This window comes from Camelus ferus, chromosome 15 (genome assembly GCF_009834535.1).
Source record: "Camelus ferus isolate YT-003-E chromosome 15, BCGSAC_Cfer_1.0, whole genome shotgun sequence".
In the NCBI taxonomy this organism is placed as follows: domain Eukaryota; kingdom Metazoa; phylum Chordata; class Mammalia; order Artiodactyla; family Camelidae; genus Camelus; species Camelus ferus.
The window spans coordinates 25718455-25737914 of NC_045710.1; the positions used below are offsets into that span (position 1 = coordinate 25718455).

The 19460-nt window shown below is 40.8% G+C and overlaps 1 protein-coding gene across 3 annotated transcripts in view; it reads left to right on the forward strand.

The window, feature by feature from the left end:
- VIT (vitrin) overlaps positions 1 to 19460 on the forward strand; it is a 93056-nt gene that overhangs the window by 21780 nt on the left and 51816 nt on the right. For 2 of the 3 annotated variants that reach the window (XM_032497342.1, XM_014566084.2), the window contains exon 3: positions 9316 to 9381. In XM_032497342.1, coding sequence (XP_032353233.1) covers positions 9316 to 9381 — 66 coding nt within the window. Of the gene's footprint in view, positions 1 to 4550; positions 4619 to 9315; positions 9382 to 19460 lie in introns of all 3 variants that reach the window. The other variant, XM_032497343.1, reaches the window with a different exon arrangement.

The following is a 19460-nucleotide window of genomic DNA, read 5'->3' on the forward strand; positions in this document are numbered from 1 at the left end:
ACAGTCGGTGTTAGTTTACTAGAGCAGCCATAACAAAATACCACGAACTGCGTGGCTGAGAACAACAGAGTTTTATCCTCTCACAATTCTGGAGGCTAGAAATCTAAAATCACCATGTCAGCAGGGCTGGCTCTTTCAGAGGGCTGTGAAGGTGAAATCTGTTCCATGCCTCTGAGCTTCTGGTTGGCTTGCTGGCAGTCTTTGGCATTCCTTGGCATCACCCGAGTCTCTGCCCTCCATCTTCACATGGTGTTCTCCCTGAGTGTGTCTGTGTCTGTATCAAATGTCCCCTTTTTGTAACACCAGTCATATTGGATCAGGCGCCCAGCCTACTCCAGTGTGACTGCATCCTAACTTTAATTACATCTACAACCACCCTATCTCCAGTCGAGGACACCTTCTGAGGTATTGGAGGCTAGGACTTCAACATGAAATCCTATGAATCTGGGGTGAGGGGAAACACAACTCAACCCATAGCATAGTCAGAATGTTCAAGACCTGTGTAGACAGAGTCTGCATGGTAGATGGAAGACTGGAGGAGGGAGAAGACACATAGCTGTGAAGGTGAGGGGGCATTTGGCGTGGTGGAGGGACACTAGGCTGGGAGTCAGAGGGAAGAGAAGAGTTCTGGTCCAGATTCCACCATCAACTTGCTAAGGAATATTCATCTTGAGAGCACAGGGTCCTTTATTTCCCCTTTGCCCTTTTGGGAGGCTGTCTCCGGCCCCTGTACTAACCTACAGGGTTTCTTGGTTTCTAACATAGGGTGGGCTGGGGGTGGGGCAGGAGGTTAGGAACAGGAAGGATTAGCTACTGTAAAACAAAACAAAACCATACAAACACTGAGGCCGCTTGACACAGCCATGTCCCCAGCGTCATGGAACCAAGAAGAACTTGATTGTCCTCTCAGCCTGCCCTTCTGCAAAACTCTCTTCCTCTTGGGGTTGCTCACTCAGAAAGCAAGAAATCAAAGTAGAAAAGGGAGACGCCACAAATTTCCTTCCTGTCCTTATATGCCCCTCCCCGGTATGTCTTACTCACCTGCTGTCTCCATGCTAGGGCCATTCCCCTCTAGTCCCCCGGGACCCTCTTCAGTACTGTGACAGCCTCCCTGCCTCAAATCCTTACCTCTCTAACTCATTCTCTACCACACCCCAACTAATCTCCCTAAAGCACATGTCTGATCACCACTCCTTGATTTAACACTCAGGGTTTGCCCTTTGTCTTTACGATGGAGTCCGTGTCTCTTATCACTCACCTTACTTGCAGGTGAACCCTCTCTGATATGGCCCTGGCTGTCCTCTCCTGCTCTCCCCCCTACCACAGGAGCCACCCCGGCTTCTGGGGACCTTCTCATGCCCCTTAAGGCCGAGTCATTTCTCACCTCCAGGTCTTGACTCTGCTGTTCCCTTTCCTGGAATGCTCTTCCTCTCACTCCCACACACCTAATGGTCCTCCAGGAAGCTTCCTCTGCCCTCCATTTGATCAGACCATCTTCCTCCATGCTTCCTTGGCCCCCTGTATTGATTCTGATCACAGCTGCATGACATACACCGAGTCATTACTCTGGCTTCTCCAAAACTGTAACTCACCAAAGGCAAGAGCTGTGTCTTGTTCATTGTAGCATTTTCAGTTCTCAGCACATCTCAGACGCACTCAAGAAATATTGCTAAATAAATTATTCTCATCAGGGATGCTGTATTTTTGAGGTATCAGAGTCTGACTCTGCACCCAATACCTATGTGTGAGTTTTCTCCCCACACGAAGTCATTCCCCAACTCCAGCTGGGTGTCCTACAACTCAGCTCAGTTATGATACTATCTACCCCGAGATAGGATCTGACCCCACAGGTTTAGGGCTCAGTCCCACAAGACCCTCCCCACCTCCCCTCCTGCCCATCACACTGCCAGCACTGCAAGTCAGGTTGTCACCTATGCTTCTGCCTGACTGGCTATAAATCACAATTTCCCATGACCCCCTCCTTGGGCTTGATTACTTTGCTCGAGTAGCTCACAGAACTCAGGAAACAAGTTTACCCACTAGATTACCAGTTCATTACAAAGGATATTAAAGGATACAAATCAACAGCAAGATAAGGAGATACAAAGGGCAAGGTCCTGAACAAAGAAGCTTCTGTCTCCGTGGAATTCAGGCCCCCAGCCTGAAAGCTCTTTGAACCCCCTCCCTTTGGGTTTCTATGGAGGTTTCATTGCATAGACATGATTGATTAATTCATCGGCCGTTGGTGATTGATTGAATCTCCAGGCCCTCTTTCCTCCTGGGTAATCAGGAGATAGGACTGAAAATTCCAACTCATCTTGAGGGGATTCCCAAAAGCCACCTCATTAACATAAGCTCAGTTGTGATTGAAACAGGCTTGTTATGAATAGCAAGACGCCCATTTCATCTTTATGGCTCTGATTTCAGGAACTGAGGACAAGAAACCAAATATTATAACAAAAGGTACTCCCATTGCTCTTATCGCTCAGGACATTCCAAGGGTTTGGGAGCTGCCAGCCACGAACTGTGGTCAGAAGGCCAAAATACGTATTTATCATAAATCACAATATCACACAGAACCATCCAATGATCTCCCAAAAGCCCTCTAAGTTAATGTCAATTAGGTGTTTAATTAATAAACATGAGAGCTCGAATGTTTGCTCTAGATACATTTACGTTTATGACGTAGCAGTTTTAGGCTGCCCGTCGTCACCGGAGCTCCATGTATAATCACTGAGCTCACTCATGGGGACAAAGCAGCACGCAGAGCCGAAGGCTGCCCCAGCAAACGTGCGTTCTGGTTCCAGCTTCTGCCCACAACCACCCCCACCCGCCACCCAAAACCACAGCTTTAGCCAAGGGGTCAACCTGGACCTTAGTTTCTTTTCTACAAAACAGATGACCTCCAAAGCTCCTCCCAGCTTTACTATTCTATGATTCGAAGCATAATTTTGTGATTTATGTGAACAGAGAGGATAAACTGTCCTACCCATGCTATGAAGCTCTGATATATTTGGTGATAGATGTTCCACTGAGTGTGTAACTCCAAATCAAAGCATAGGGGAGATCTCAGCTGATTTAAAATGATCTGCTGTATAAATCAGTTTTCAGGAAGGCACTGTGGACACTGTTAAAGACCACCAGAGCCGGGCAGTATTCAAAGCAGTAAAAACAGATTTTCATCAGGAACCACTGCAACAGGGGGAAGGAGATCTCAGTACAGAACCGGGAGAACTGGGCTCAGTTTCAAACACAACACGGACAAGTGGGGATTTATAGCCAAGGAGCAGGTTGCAGGGGGTCAGGGGATGGGAATTACTAAGAGGGGACATCAAAGGGAGTAGGGGGATTCTTGCTAAACCAACCGGACAGGATTCCGACTAAAGGCAGACCAGGGCGATCAGATATCGAGGGTGGAGGATTCTCTCTAAACAAGATTCTTGCTAAAACTGAGTGATGCAGGCCCAACAAGGACAGACACAGAAGCCCAAGGTCAAAGCTTAGTTGAGAAGAGGGTGTAGAGGAGCCTGACTCAAGTTTGGTCAAGGAAAGAATCCCTGTGAACACCACCTGGGTTAGTATCTTGAGGGCACTAAGAAGTCAAACAAGAAGTTCATGGGCTGGAAGGAGGTATTCCAATAAAAGTTCTAGACACATAATAAATATTCAGTAAGTACTTATTGATTTGATCATTGGTTACATGTTTCAGCATTTCATGTCTTTTCTTGAAAGTAAATGGATTCTGATTATAATTTATTACTGAAAGGAAAACTGCAACACAAGTGAGTATTAACCACACTAAAGACTTTAGAAAGCACTTTTCATTATTATACGTCTATGTGATTTCAATATGACCAAATTAAAAAATAATTCTTTTTCTAATTAGAAAAGAAACATTCTACATAAATATATATATATATATATGAAATATACTAGGAAATGGGAAAATATAGAAAATATTATATAGGAATTTTATCTCCACCATTATTAACATTTTGGTATATTTGTTCGAGGTACTTCTCTCTGCATATATTCTAATTTTGTCAGAATCGTCCTTAAGGTTGAAGCTCGTAATTCTGCAGTCGTTCAGTGTTCTGTTACACATCATCTGCAACAAATGCTTAGGATTTCCCCATTGTTGGGACATTTCCAACATTTCATTATTTCCAGATTGCTATTAGCAATAATGCTGTAATGAACATCTTTACATAAATCTTTGTCTGTATCTCTGATTATAACTTGGGATATATCACTAGGTATCTATTTTTTAGGGCAAAGCACATAAATGTTTTTAAGGCTATTGAAATGTATTATCAAATGGCTTTCCAGACAGACTCCTCCACCTGCTTAGAATTTACCAACAGAGTACTGGATAATCTCGTGTTCAGTATTCAATACACTATATGGGAAAATATCCTGTCATTTTGCTTTAGCTTGCATTTTTTATCACTAATGAGACTGAACACTGTTTTAAGCTAATTCATTTGTATTCTCCCTATAAATTAGCTGGATGATAATTTATTGAAATTGAATTTTAAACAATTAAACAGGTAACTGTACTGATGGCCACACTAGAGGAAGAGAAAGAGAAGTAGAGGGAAACTTTTTATTTGAAAAAGTAAGTTCAACATTTAATTTGTTTTGAAATTTCAAGCATGACTAGTGAAAGGTGAGAACTTTTCATGTTAGTCAAAACTGGAACACTGAAGTTTTAAAAACTGAGAAATATGAGCAGGGGAGGGTATAGCTCAGTGGCAGTGTGTGCCTAGCATACATGAGGTCCTAGGTTCAATCCCCAGTATCTCCACTAACAAAATAAATAAATAAACCTAATTACCTACCCCCTTCCCAAAAAAGGGGGGAGGGTATAGCTCAAGTGGTAGAGCGCGTGCTCAGCATGCACGAATTCCTGGGTTCAATTCCCAGTACCTCCACTGAAAAAAATAATTAAATAAATAGACCTAATTACCTAGCCAGCCCCCTACAAAAAAACTAAGAAAAAAAATTTGAGAAGTATGGCTGCAGAGTTGGTAAATCATGATCACGTTGGAACTTTGGCCTCTAGACTTGATTTCTCCTCAAGGCTTCTAGACTCTAATGGCCTCAGTGGCCAGATAACTAATCCCACAAATTCAGAAGTGTGTTCTGCCTTGCACTTCCAAGTGAGCATCCACTATCCATCTCAGCACTTTGCGTGGCTTCCTAAGAAGAGGAACACAATGCTGATTTTTCTCTCACCCAAATTCCATGTGCAAGTCACTATTTCCAAGGTAGCAAGAGACGTCTTGCTGAAGAGGAATGAAGACTTGCGTCAGGGCATGAGCACATCTGCAGCCTGACTGACCAGCCCTCCTCTTGAGGAGTGGTTTCTGGGGACCTTTAATTAACAAGGATGGAAGCTGAGGGGAGGGGCTCTGTGTACCACCGAGAATAATGACTTTATTAACTGCTGCTGTAAAACTGAACCCAGCTCTTCATGTTTTCAGCATGGAGGGTCCTGGGCGAGCAAATGTGAGTGATGGGGTGGTCTTACTGAAATATTTATAGTCCTAATGATACCAAGTCTTATAAACCACTTGCCACAGGCACACAGCCCTAGAAGGACAGTATTTGGTTTTCCACCAAGAACTGAGACCCACATTTAAAACTATTCACTTACTCCCTCTACTTAACTTGCATAATTTTTTTCTATATAATATTTCATACTTGTTTTTAAAAATATTCTAGAATTCTAGTTATTTATTTTTGTGTATAAAATGAAGATGCGGTCTTTGGACAGAGTTAAGTGACACAGAGACTACTATAAACATTAGACCTCCAGGACACTCAAACCCACCCAAACCCCAGAAGTAAATAACACCTAAAAAATGTCTGCCTTCATTCTACTTGGCTAGACTTTTGGTGCTCACTCAGTTCTCTTTCACGGTTTTGTTCTTGCAGGACATGGTATGTCAACTGTCCAGGCCTCAACTAAGCTAGTAGTCAAAACTGGGGATAATTCAGGAGCTACATCACTGGCACAGCTTAGCTATGGATAATCCATAAAATAAATAAAGTTTTCTTAACAAACACTTGGTGACAGGGCCACTTTTTCTTTCAAAAATAGTTGCCAGTTCAAGAATTCCTGAGTCCTGATTTATGCCTTAATGGAGCATCTGTGTTCTGTTAAAAAAAAAAAAAAAAAAAAAAGGCATAACCAGGAAGTAAAATGCCTGTTTTGTTACTCAGCTGCCTCATATTCATCTCCAGAATTCCAGCTCCACCTAGAAAGTGGGTTTCTCAAAAAAAGGTGGCTAAAATGGAGGTAGGTTAGAGCAGTACCATCTTTGGTTGGGTCAGGTAGAAGAATGCCTGAGGAGGACAGAATAAGAATAGAGACTGACTAGCCTTGTAAAAGGAAAAACATGCTTTTCTGTCTACAGGTAAAATTAGCATAGGTAGACAGAAGTGAGCATTTTCAGACATTATTAATAAAAAAAAATTGCTATGAGAAAATTTCACAATATGTATCAAAATTTTAAGTGGGCATATCTTTCAGACAAGAAATCCTATTTGGAACTGTATTTTAAGGAGATAATAAGGGATCAGTGCAAAGATGAAGCTATTTACATTACATTGGGATTTAGCTAAATTATGATACATCCACACATGGCAATATTTTGCAGGCAGTTAAAATTATTGGGAGAGGGACATTAAATGACAAGAAAAAATGTTTCTAAATATCCTTAAGTAGCAATAAGTTATAACACACTGTAAATGGTATGAGCATCATCAAATGTTTGTTTAGTACCTGTATGGGAATCACAAAGACCCAGAACTGCCAAAGCAAAACTCGGGAAAAAGAACACAGCTGGGGGCAGAATCCTCCCAGACTTCAGACAATACTGCAGAGCTACAATAATCAAAACAGTGTGGTATTGGCACAAAAAAAGACATATGGATCAATGGAATGAAACAGAATAGAGAGCCCGGATAATAAACCCACACACCTATAGTCAATTAATATTCCACAAGGATGGAGAAAGGACAGTCTCTTCACAAGTAGTGCTGGGAAAGCTGGACAGCCAAATGTAAATCAATGAAGTTAGACAAATAAACTCACAATGGCTTGAAGACTTAAATATAAGACAGGATACCATAAAACTCCTAGAAGAGAACATAGTCAAAACATTCTCTGATATAAATCATGTTTATATGTTTTCGTAGGTCAGTCTCCCAAGGCAACAGAAATAAAAGCAAAAATAAACAAACGGGACCTAATCAAACTTATAAGTGATTGCTCAACAAAAGAAACCATAAATAAAAAGACAACCTATAGACTGGGAGAGAATATTTGCAAACAATGTGACTGACAAGGGATTAATTTCCAAACTACACAAACAGCTCATACAACTAAACAACAAGAAAACTAACAACCCAATCCAAAAATAGTCAGAAGACCTGAACAGACATTTCTTCAAAGAAGACATGCAGAGGGCCAATAGGCACATGAAAAGATGCTCAAAGTTGCTAATTATCAGACAAACGCAAACCAAAACTGCAATGAGGTATCACCTCACACTGATCAGAATGGCCATCATCAAAAAGTCCACAAACAACAAGTGCTAAGGAGGGTGTGGAGAAAACGGAACCCTCCTACACTGTTGGTGGGAATGTAATTTGGTGCAGCCACTGTGGAGAACAGTTTGGAAGTTCCTTTAAAAACTAAACATAGAGTTACCATATGATCCAGCAATCCTACTCTTGGGCACATATCCAGAGAAAACTCTAATTTGAAAAGATACATGCACCCCAATGTTCATAGCAGCACTATTTACAATACTCAAGACATGGAAGCAACCTAAATGTCCATTGACAGATGACTGGAGAAAGAAGATGTGGTGTATATATAGACAACGGAATACTACTCAGCCACACACACATAAAAATGAAATAATGCCATTTGCAGCAACATGGATGGACCTAGAGATTATCATACTAAGTGAAGTAAGTCAGAGAAACATAAATACCATATGATATCACTTATAGGTGGAATCTAAAAAATGATACAAATGAACTTATTTACAAATCAGAAACAGGCTCACAGAGATAGGTTACCAAAGGGGAAAGGTAGGGGAAGGATAAATTAGGTGTTTGGGATTAGCAGATACATACTACTATATATAAAATAGATAAATAATAAGGTCCTACTATACAACACAGGGAACTATATTCAATATCTTATAATAACCTATAGTGAAAAAAGACTAAATATATGTATAACTGAAACACTGTGTTGTACACCAGAAATGAATACAGCATTGTAAATCATCTATACTTTAATTAAAAAAAAATTTTTAATCGGTGTTAAACTCAGTAAAAAGGTACCCATATGAAAACAGACATACAGAAAAAGCCTGAAAAATACTCTATTTTTGTGTTCATCTGTATTTTCTGTAGTACTGTTTTGTGTGTGTGTGTGTTTTACATTGTTCTACAAGGAACATATATTGTTTTGGTAATAAGACAAAAATCAGTCAATGTTATATTTTAAAAACACAAGGCTCAAACTGGTAATGTGACTTTAAATTTTAAAAAGATAAAGAATTCCTCTTTCTTCCCCTATTGTTATGCTCCCTGAAGGAGAGCAGTATCCATCCGCAGTATGCTGGCTGAGGTTCTGCTTTAGTTTCTGAGAAGGAAGCCCTCCCACCTGCAGGTGCCCTCTAAGGGTCACAGAACCAGGTGCTGCTGGAGGGGGGCCACCGGGGGACAGTCAGATCACACCACACCTTGTGAGGAGTCTCTCTCTCTCTCCTTCCCAGTCCCCTTCCTCCTCGTCTTCCTTTTCAGATTCTTCCTCTGAGGCTGTTTACACATCCCCTCCGTTGGCCTCTGTCACTCTCGCACACACATGCGAGGCAGTTCTCTGGTATTTTGGAAACTGGCCATTTAGAAACTCAGTGTGGAATAGATAAAAGAGCACAAGAAGGGCCTGGGTGCTCATCCTTTATTCCTGGGACCAAGCAAATCAGTGGACTTCTCCAGACCCACATTCCCGCCTTTGAAAGTGGAGACAGTAGAGTTGATGTGGTGAAATTTAAAGACAGCAAAACAAAGGACAGGTATCCAAGAGGTATTTTTGAAAGACCCTTTCAGCAGAGGCTAAGAAAAGCACAAAGGATACATCTTATTTCCCCAACCATAAAATCAGGGAAAATTGGTTCTACTAATGAGGATACTTTAACATGTGATTGAAGCGAATATAAAGATCAAAGAGAGAAGTATTTGGGTGAATTAATATTGATTAGATATTTTTGCATTTTCTTCATGCAGTTTTGCTGGTGACTGGAATACACTCAAATAAAGAAATGACAAAGAAGATTAAAAGGCCCAAATTCAGTAAGTAAAATAGCAATTCTTCACTGGTATAAGGCTGTGCCTCCCATGTGGAGGATCACTATACTTGTTTCAAATAATTTGGAAGGTTTGGGGTTTTGGGGAGGTTTAATGTCTTATCACAATTACTTTGCACTCAGACTAATCACTAATGATTCTTATGTGTCATCTACTTCATTCCAAAAAGCATTTGAAGTAGGAGTTCTAATATTAGGGTAAAAGATATGTGGTTCAACTTATATGAAAAAAATTCAAAATGCACATACAAAAACCAGGCAACACTATGTCTCTGTGGTTAAGCTGGAGTAGATATTTTTCTGCCATTGAAATGCTGTCTCAACTCCCCATTCCAGAAAATTCACTCTGGCTGATGCAAAGGCCCAGCAAACCTGTCCACCTTCTAGCACATTCTGGATCAGAAGGTCATCTCACAGAAAAGGTTCACACCCAATCAGTGGAAAGAGGAATAATTTCATTTTTGGATGATACGTCAGCTAAGATTAGATGACAGAAAGTCCAAAATAACAGTTGCTTACATAAGACTGAACTTCCTTTCTCTCACTCATAAACATGGTCTGGGCTTTTATGGAAGCTTCACAGTCTTCAAGGACCCAAATTCCTTTTATCTTGTCATTCTGCTTTTCTCAACCTGGCTCTCAATTCATTGTCCAAAATGGCTGCCCCAGCTCCATCCATCACATCCACATTCCAGTCAGTTTAGGAAGGGATGAAGAAGGGCACATGCTCACTCCCTTTAAAGATAATCCCATGAAGTCAAATATACCACTTCTACTTAAATTACTATTAGCCAGCATTCAGGAAGAATGGGAAATGTCTTGATTTCAAGTATCTACATGCCTAGCTAAAAGTGAGTACTAGTATCTGGCAAGATGAGAGAATGGATATTGGCAAATAACTGGCAGGACAGGACATCAGTAAAAAATCTCACACTCAAAGATGAGCACACTGAGACATCTGGATCTAAATTTGTAGACTTAATGGAGGCTTGAATTAAGGTATATTAATGAAGGACCATAAAAGAGAGACTTTAGATATAGTCAATGTTCTGTGCTCCCCATAACAGAAACTTCTGTATAAGTGTTAGATTTAGGTGCCTTGAAATCAGCAACATTAATAGTTTGAAACAAAAGAAGAGATTTAGTTCATGCACCATTTTTTTTCTTCTGCTCCTTTAAACCCTTTGTGTGGGATTTCCTGTTGAAATGAAACCCAAAGGGCAGCCATCCACAGCCTCCTAGTCTGAAATACTAAAAAGGAATCAGTTGTTTATTTATTCCTGTCAGGACCGAGAGCCAAGAGAATTGGCCCAGGGGCAGATGTGTGTTCAAAACAATGATTGGGTTAATATGGAGACAAATGCACACCCAAGTATGAATTCCTTTGGGCTCCTTCCAGTATCTTCATTAACTCAAATACAAAAATCATGAAAGGTTCCATGATTACCATGACAACAGTTTTCAGTGACTATGAAAGTCTGTGCTAAATGACCCAAGGGCAGACCTCTTTGAGAGATCTCAAATGGCTTGAATTTCTGATATGCTGAGTCCTAACTTTATTCTCAAAATCTCCCTAGTGATACAGCACATTTGAATCAATAAATGCATGAGGCCTTTTCCTTAATTAGAAACTCTGTCATGATAATTAAATCAGGGGAAAAGATAGGTTCAATGAAGGTAATAGGATATTCCCAGACCATGGTGATACCTGATTCTTCATCTCAGGAGAATTTACAAATTGTAGTTTATAGCTTGAGGCCAAAGTAATTCTCATTTTTTCAGTTCAACATTGTCAATCTGCCACTCGGGCAGAAAACTGACAATAGGAGAGGCACATCATTCATTCATCGGACAAGTATTTATTGGGTGCCAGCCAAGTACGAGGTACTGTTAGACACTCAGATACAACAGTGATTGAGACTCAGTCTTTGCCCTCACAGAGTTCAAAATCTAGAGAGGAAGAAAGACAAGTCTCCAGGGAATTATGTTGCCTCATGTAAGCGCAAGGACTCAGAAGCTAAATATACTTCAAGAATATGGAGGGGAAAAAAGCTATGTATCTGGGAGGGCTTCCTGAAGGAAGTGACACACCTACACTGTTTTCTGAAGGCTGAATAGGGATTGACCAGGCAAAAATGAGAAGAAAAGAGTGTTACCAGGAGAAAGAAAAAAGCACACCCAAGACCTGAAGAGTACAAAGAGCTAAGAAGTAGTTCAGTATGACTGAGATACAGAGTTGGATGCAAACATGTTGAGATAAGAGATGGAGAGGTAAGCAGGTATTAGATCGTGAAGAGCTTTGTTACTGTGTCCAGGACTCTGCACTTCATCGTGAGGGCAGTGGGGAGTATCTCAGTGCAGGTTATCTAGGTGCAGTTAGCAGAAATCCAAGGCCAATTTGCTTGAGCTAAAAAAGGAGAGTTTGGCAGGACATGAGGTAGTTCGCAGAACCCAAGGCAGGAAAGGTAGCTGGAACTCACTGGGACTGTACCCCACGTAGAAAGACGTCCAGAATTGGTGCCTCTGCTTCTCTCTGAGTGTCTGCCACACTGTTCACCTTCCCTCACCCTGTGTAGACCATATCTCTCAGTCCTGATCCCAAATTCCTGGGAGACAGATTCTAATTGCATCAGCCTAGGCTGGGAGGGTTGTTGGCAGAGAAGAGTGGTTAGGGTTGTGTTAAGGAAATAAAACAATGCTGCCAACAAAACCCCCTTTTTACCAACATATGAAGAGGGAAGAGAGAGCACACAATGTATTAGTGAGTAAGCATGACGGCTAGACCTGCATGTACTGGGAGGATGGAAGTATCTACCAAGTCTGGACAGAATTTCAGACTAACGTATCCAGTGAAGTGGTAGATAGAACGTTACAATGTCTCCTAGCTCCTGGAGAGAGAAACACACACACCTCTTGAGTGTCTCTTGTACACCTGGAGACCCCCTGAGCTCCTTCTGGAGGTAAGCATTTATGGATCCAAGGTTCTGGAGACCTTGCACTTTCCAGGTGATGCTGATGCCTGGTAAAATTTGAGAACTGGTGGACCAGAGATACCCAAGATCATCAGGGCTGCTTACAGATGTGAAGGTGAAATCATGGGTTCTCTTCAGTGCCCTCTGCCTCTTTTCTAGCCAGCCTTCAATTTTCACCAGTGATTATTCAGGACTGAAAATCTTCACCACCCAGGGGTCTGAAGGTAAAATAACAAGGAGGAGGTCATTTGAGAGTTTTGGTCGGTGGACAGTTTACTGACACCTGCCACACATGGAGCACTACTTTCAGTTCTTGAGGATCTAGTGCCCAAGACACAGTGCCATGAGTTGGCAGAGCCAGATTTGAAACTCAGGTATATGCAAGGCTCAACCCCAGATGCCTTCCTAATGACCCTTCCCAAGCTAGGCAGGATTTAGGAATGAAGTTGCCTGCAGGCAGATGAGGTGTTAAGATGCTCAAGGGCTGTCTGAAGACATAAAGTAGAAGAGATGTGGGGAAAGTGAGAAAAGGAGTAAACAGCATAAGCATCTTCCTTTGGCTTGGCCTGAGACCACCTGCCACACCAGGGAATCTACACATAGGGTTATTGTTACTTCAGGTAATTGTCACTTTCTCTCTTCCCTACTTCCTTTTCCTTTTTCATTTCGTTTCCTTCTCATCTCCTTTTCCTTCTTTTTTTTTTTTTTTTTTTTTTTTTTTGGTCTACCTGTGGCCCCCAGGGGCCCTTCAAGATATTGCTCATCTCCACTGGAGGCTCTTTGGATCCAGGTCATACATGTTGAAAATAATCCAGCATGGGGGTTTTACAAAAGGGAAAGCAAAGATGAAAAAACGAAATGGGACTAGTTCTTCCGGCTCTCCTCCTCCCACCCATGTACAACTTTCATTCCAAATTGGTATTTTGCTCTCATGTACACAGTTGTATTGGGTATAATTTTATTCTGGCCCTTGGCTTATCACATCCTCTTAATTTCTACATCAAATCAACTCTGACTCCAAACTGCCAATTGCCAAGGGCTGAGAAACTAAAATTCCATCATTACAGGGGCTTCTTCCCTCCCTGCTCCAGTCCGTAGGAGCCTTGTGTAATCTACAACATTCAGGGACAGCCCTTCCCCGCTCAGTGTCCAAGCCTGTGTTATTCCTGGAAGCTGAGCAGCTCCATTGTTTCCTGAATGGTAGGATCTCAGCAAATGTGGGGACACTTCATGCCTAAGGGTCCACCCCAAGGGCCCCACACCCAGAACTGCTCCAAAGTGATGCCCATCCAAGGCAGCTGCTAGGGAACAGGGCACGGCCCTTCCTGGGACCTACCCGCCCACTCCCACCTTCCCAGTCTGGGAAGATCATTTTCTCTCCATTACTCTTTGGGCTAAGTGAGCCCAATCCCCTCAAACAAGGAGGATTCAGAGAGACCAATTCCTAAAGCCTTGAGGGAGAGTCACCAGGCAGCACTGCTCTCTCTCTTGCAACCTTCAGATAAGAGAACACAAAAGTCTGACTGCCTTCTTACAATAGTAAGGGGTAAAAATACAATGAGAAGAAGCAGAAGTTAATATCTTAGCAAATTAATCTGCTGTATAGGGCAGGATGAAGTTTATTGTACTGTACAAAATGAGAGTTTTACCAAGTGTATTTGCAGAGGTGACCTTTTCAAGGCTCTCGTTTTCTTGCTGTGTTTTGGAGCCATAGATCCAACCTAATCCATAGGCACCTCACTGGTATTTTTAGTCAGCATAAAACTACTCAGTTTCTAACAAATGACTGAAATGGGATTGCATTTTACTTAATCGTTGAAGGACACAAATAACAATTGAAAGGTTTAGGTATGTTCATAAACTCTTCCCCTAAGGCAGTCAAGATACCTTATGAATTTTATGGGTTAACTTCATTTATGTGTAGATTCCACACTCCAAAAAGGACTGCTCCTCAAAAAAGAATAAAGCTGGAGGGAAAAACCCTCCCAGACTTCAGACAATACTATGGAGCTATAGTAATCAAAACAGCATGGTACTGGTACAAAAACAGACATGTGGGTCAATGGAACAGAACAGAGAGCCCAGAAACCCACAGACCTACAGTCAACTAATCTTCAACAAAGGAGGCAAGAGTATACAATGAAGAAAAGACAGTCTCTTTGTCAAGTGGTGTTGGGAAAGCTGGATAGCAGCATGTAAATCAATGAAGTTAGAACACTCCCTCACACCATACACAAAAATAAACTCAAAATGGCTTAAAGACTTAAATATAAAACAAGACATTATCAACCTCCTAGAAGAAAACATAGGCAAACCATTCTCTGACATAAATCTTAGCAATGTTCTCCTAGCGCAGTCTACCCAGGCAACATAAATAAAAGCAAAAATTAAGAAAATTAATGAGACCTAATTAAACTTATAAGCTTTTGCACAGCAAAGGAAACCACAGGCAAAGCAAAACAACCACCTACAGAATGGGAGAAAATATTTGCAAATGATGTGACTGACAAAGGCTTAATTTCCAGAATATATAAACAGCTTATAGAACTTAATGACAATAACAACAAAAAAAACCCCAATCCTAAAATGGGCAGAAGACCTAAATAAGCAATTCTCCAATGAAGACATATGAATAGCCAATAGGCACATGAGAAAATGCTCAGTATCACTCATTATCAGAGAAATGGAAATCAAAACTACAATGAAATATCACCCCACACCAGTCAGAATGGCCATCATTCAAAAGTCCACAAACAATAAATGCTGGTGAGGGTGTGGAGAAAAGGGAACCCTCCTACACTGTTGGTGAGAATGTAGTTTGGTGCAACCATTATGGAAAACAGTATGGAGATTCCTCAACAGACTAAAAATAGACTTGCCATATGATCCAGCAATCCCACTCTTGGGCATATATCCTGAGGGAACTCTAATATGAAAAGATACATGCACCCCAATGTTCATAGCAGCACTATTTACAATAGTTAAGACATGGAAGCAACCTAAATGTCCATTGACAGATGACTGGAGAAAGAAGATGTGGTAATATTTATATATGGAATACTACTCAGTCATAAAAAACAAAATTATGCCATTTGCAGCAACATAGATTGACCTTGAGATCATCATTCTAAGTGAAGTAAGCCAGGAAGAAAAAGAAAAATACCATATATCACTTATATGTGGAATCTAAAAAGAAAAAGAAAAAAGAGGACACTAATGAACTCATCTACAAAACAGAAACAGACTTGCAGACATAGTAAACAATCTTATGGTTACTGGGAGAGGATGTGGGAAGGGATAACTTTGGGAGTTTGAGATTTGCAAATATTAACCACTATATATAAAAATAGACAACAAATTTCTTCGTATAGTGCAGGAAACTATATTCAATATCTTATAATAATCTTTAATGAAAAAGAATATTAAATATATGTATATATATGCATGACTGGGACATTATGCTATAAAACAGAAATTAGCACATTGTAACTGACTATACTGCAATAAAAAAAAAAAAAGGCCTACTCTTCAACTCATGAAGCTTTCAGCCCATACTGTAATAAACACATCATCTGTTTCCCCGTAAATTGTGTCCACCAACAACTCTAGAACAATCCCTGCTTGGCAGAATGTCTGTGCTGAGAGAGAAAAACTTTTAAGTTGGAAAATCTCAGTAGCTTTTCTCCATGTAAGGAAGCCCCAGAAGAGCTCCAGGAGCAATGGCCTTAATTCACAGCGGGGTCAGAGGAGCTAGTGCTACGCAGGTGAGAGCCGTGATGATTAACTCCAAATCGTCCTGCGAAGTCTCTTACTTCAGTAAGCACCTGCTCTTGTACAAAGTGAAATAAAATCATGCAAGGGAAAGCCTTCCTGGGCCCAGCTCCCAGAGCCAACACACGTAAAACACTAGCCTGGATGGCTCCTGTGTGTGCTGTCCTTCCTCTACTGTCTACTTGCTACACGTTGTCATGAGAGCTCTTTTGTACAGTCTGTCTTCCCAACCAGACCAAAAGTACCATGAAGACGTAACTAGTGCTCATTAAGTATTTGCTGGGTGGATGGACAAACACAATAAAACAAAACACTGTAAAATAAAGCGAACTGTGATAAATGCTGTACAAGAATCACAAGGGATCTACAGTAGGACACAGACTGGTTTCTTGAAGGAGCATTTAAGGTAGGACATGAAAAATAAGTAGAATTTTACAGGCAGAGGTAGGTGAGAGGGCTTTCCAGGTGGACTATGCTCAGATATCACGGGGAAGGTGGGGTCTGGAAACCCTGCGAGGCATGACTGGTTTTGTGCGTGGGGGAGTCATGGGAGATGCAGCTGGAAAGTGGGTAAGGACCAGGCAATGCCAGTCTGAGAAGCTTTGTTCTTTGCCTTTCTTTAGAGGGTGGGAAACACTGAGAGTTTTCTGAGCAGGAAATCTACGTGAGGAAGACAAAAATCAGCCAGATAAACAACAGCAAAATATTTCCCACAGGCACTGAAGCCACATTCTGAAATGGTTTCATTACATTGGAGTCTGTTGCAATTGTCTTAACTTGGGGTGAAATGCACAACCTTTAATTCACATTTACTTCTCTCCAATAAGCTAAACTTAATACCTTGTAAGACATGGAAGGATTTTTGCAATCAACCTTGAAAGGGTGGATATTTCCCAGAGGTACTGCCTCAGCATGAAGAGGTAATTGTTCTGGGACTTGGTTATTTAGTGCATTGGATACTGATGAAAATACAGTTCTGTGATTGTAGGATTTGGGTATAACACGCACACAGCTTCTTCAGTAGGCTGACATGCTGTTAGCTGTAGCAACTTGTAAGTAACCCCCAGTGTTTGCTTGCTCCCTGGATACTTGGTACCAACACCAGTGTGTTCTCCACACAGACTGGTATGTGTGCCCTTTCTCAGACTGTGAAAAAAGAAGAGAATTAGCTCTCTAGCCTTCCTTCTGGTGTGTAGGTGAGAGGGGAGACAGACTTTCTCTGTGTTGCAGATTTTTAGTTGAATAAACTCTCTATGGCAATTATGACAAACAGGAAAACAGTGCAAGGAAAACTGTGCTAGAAGATTTGCCTTGCAGGAGTTTGGGATAAATACCCAGATATATACAGGCGCGTGCACACACGCAAATACACACAACCTGTTTGCAAGATACCTTGCATTAACCCACTGGTGGTTGTCAGTGGTCTTCAAGTTCAGAAACACCCTGTAGGATTAGAGAGGGGAAGCAACAATTTAACTCCTCTCCGGCAATGGAAGAAGCAACCAGGTGGAGCTGGCAAAGCTTTGGGTCTAGAGCCACAGAGTTCAAGTTCAGGTCCTGACTGTGCCTCTTACTTGGGACCTGAGCTTGAGCAAGTCAGCTTACCCCTCTGGAAAATGAGGACAATATGCCTCTCAGGGCTTTGTGGGAGTCAAGTGGAAAAAATGCACATTAGAGTCCTTTGTAAATTGAAAGTAGGTTGTTTTTAGAGGCAGATGACCAAAAGCTGTGTTGCCACAGGTAAATTAAGCTCTGTTAGTCAATCACTCCTTCATCATTGTCCTTCTGTGGCGTGTGGATAAAGGTTATTTTCTCAAGCCTGGCAAAAACACTGATTAGAAGGACCTACCTTTACACACTTTTTGATGTGCTTAAAGCTTGAGCTCGGAATGATCCTTTACTAAGTTTGTCTTCATAAACTCTCCATCACACCTCCTAGGTTTCCCTCAAAATATATTTGTTTGATATATTTTTCTTGAGAAATCTTTTATGATCAAGATTTTTATGAAATTATTTAAATTTAATGCCATTTGCAGCAACATGGATGGACCTAGAGATTATCATACTAAGTGAAGTCTGACAGAGAAAGACAAATATCATATATCAGTTATGTGTGGAATCTAAAAAATTACACAAATGAACTTATTTACAACACAGAGACAAACTCACAGAAAAAAAACAAAGGGGGAAGGATAAATTAGGAGTTTGGTATTAGCAGGTACAAACTACTGTATATAAAATAGATAAACAACAAGGTCCTACTCTATAGCACAGGGAACTATACTGAACATCTTGTAATAACCTATAATGGAAAAGAATATGAAAGAGAATACATATATATATATGTATAACTGAATCATCATGCTGTACACCAGAAACTAATACAACATTATAAAGCAATTATACTTCAATAAAAAAATTTTTTTGGAATTTTTTCCTTAAGGCAGCAGAAAGGTATTAATAGCTTTTAACCAAAGATTCAATGTGGTCAAAGACTGTTTAAGAAAAATGGAAAAGAATGCTTTGCAAAAGAATTCGCTACAAAGGAAGAATTAACATGATCGGGTCACTGGTGTCAGGATCAAGGAGAAGGCAGTCGTCATCTTCAAATTCTATTTAACAGGTCATTTTGTTTCGTTAAATTAACATTTTTGTGTAACTTTCTTAAAAATGGGATGTTACTCTAGTTGAACATCGCAGTCCAACAAAATTAAGTTTCATATCAAAACTGTTTATTCATAAGTGCTTTTATGTTATAACAATTCTTTCTCATTAGCAGCCAGGAGGCAAACGTATAATGGCTTTCTCTAACTGATTAGGTACTTTGTCTTTCTGAAGCAACATGGCTCGCCTGGGATTACTGAAAAGATGAACGGAAAATCAGAAGCAGAGTATACAGTTTGATTTGGTCTGCTACATCATTGCTTTACTGTATGTGACATCACCCACTAGTCACTGTTATTAGATCAGGAAGGAGATGACTCAGAAAAAAATGTTTCTTAGAGTAGAAATATTTGCAGTTCTGCTTCTAAGATTCCAATGTTGCATGAAAAGAATGGCTCAGACAGTACCAGTTTTGCTCAGAAACCCCATCAGTACAGCAAACACATGACCTCAGTGAGCAGCATCTAAATGTTATCCTTTAGTTCTAACCTGCTGGGTTGCAAATGGTTCTCTTTTCCCTGTGGCTTGTGCCAAGGGCCTCTGGGAAGGAATCCTTGGCAGATTCTGAGATGCTCTAATGTGAGCTCTGTCAAGAAAATGATAAAAGCTGTGAGAAGGCAAGGTGACCTGAAGGAATCATTTGAGGTGGAAGCAGAGC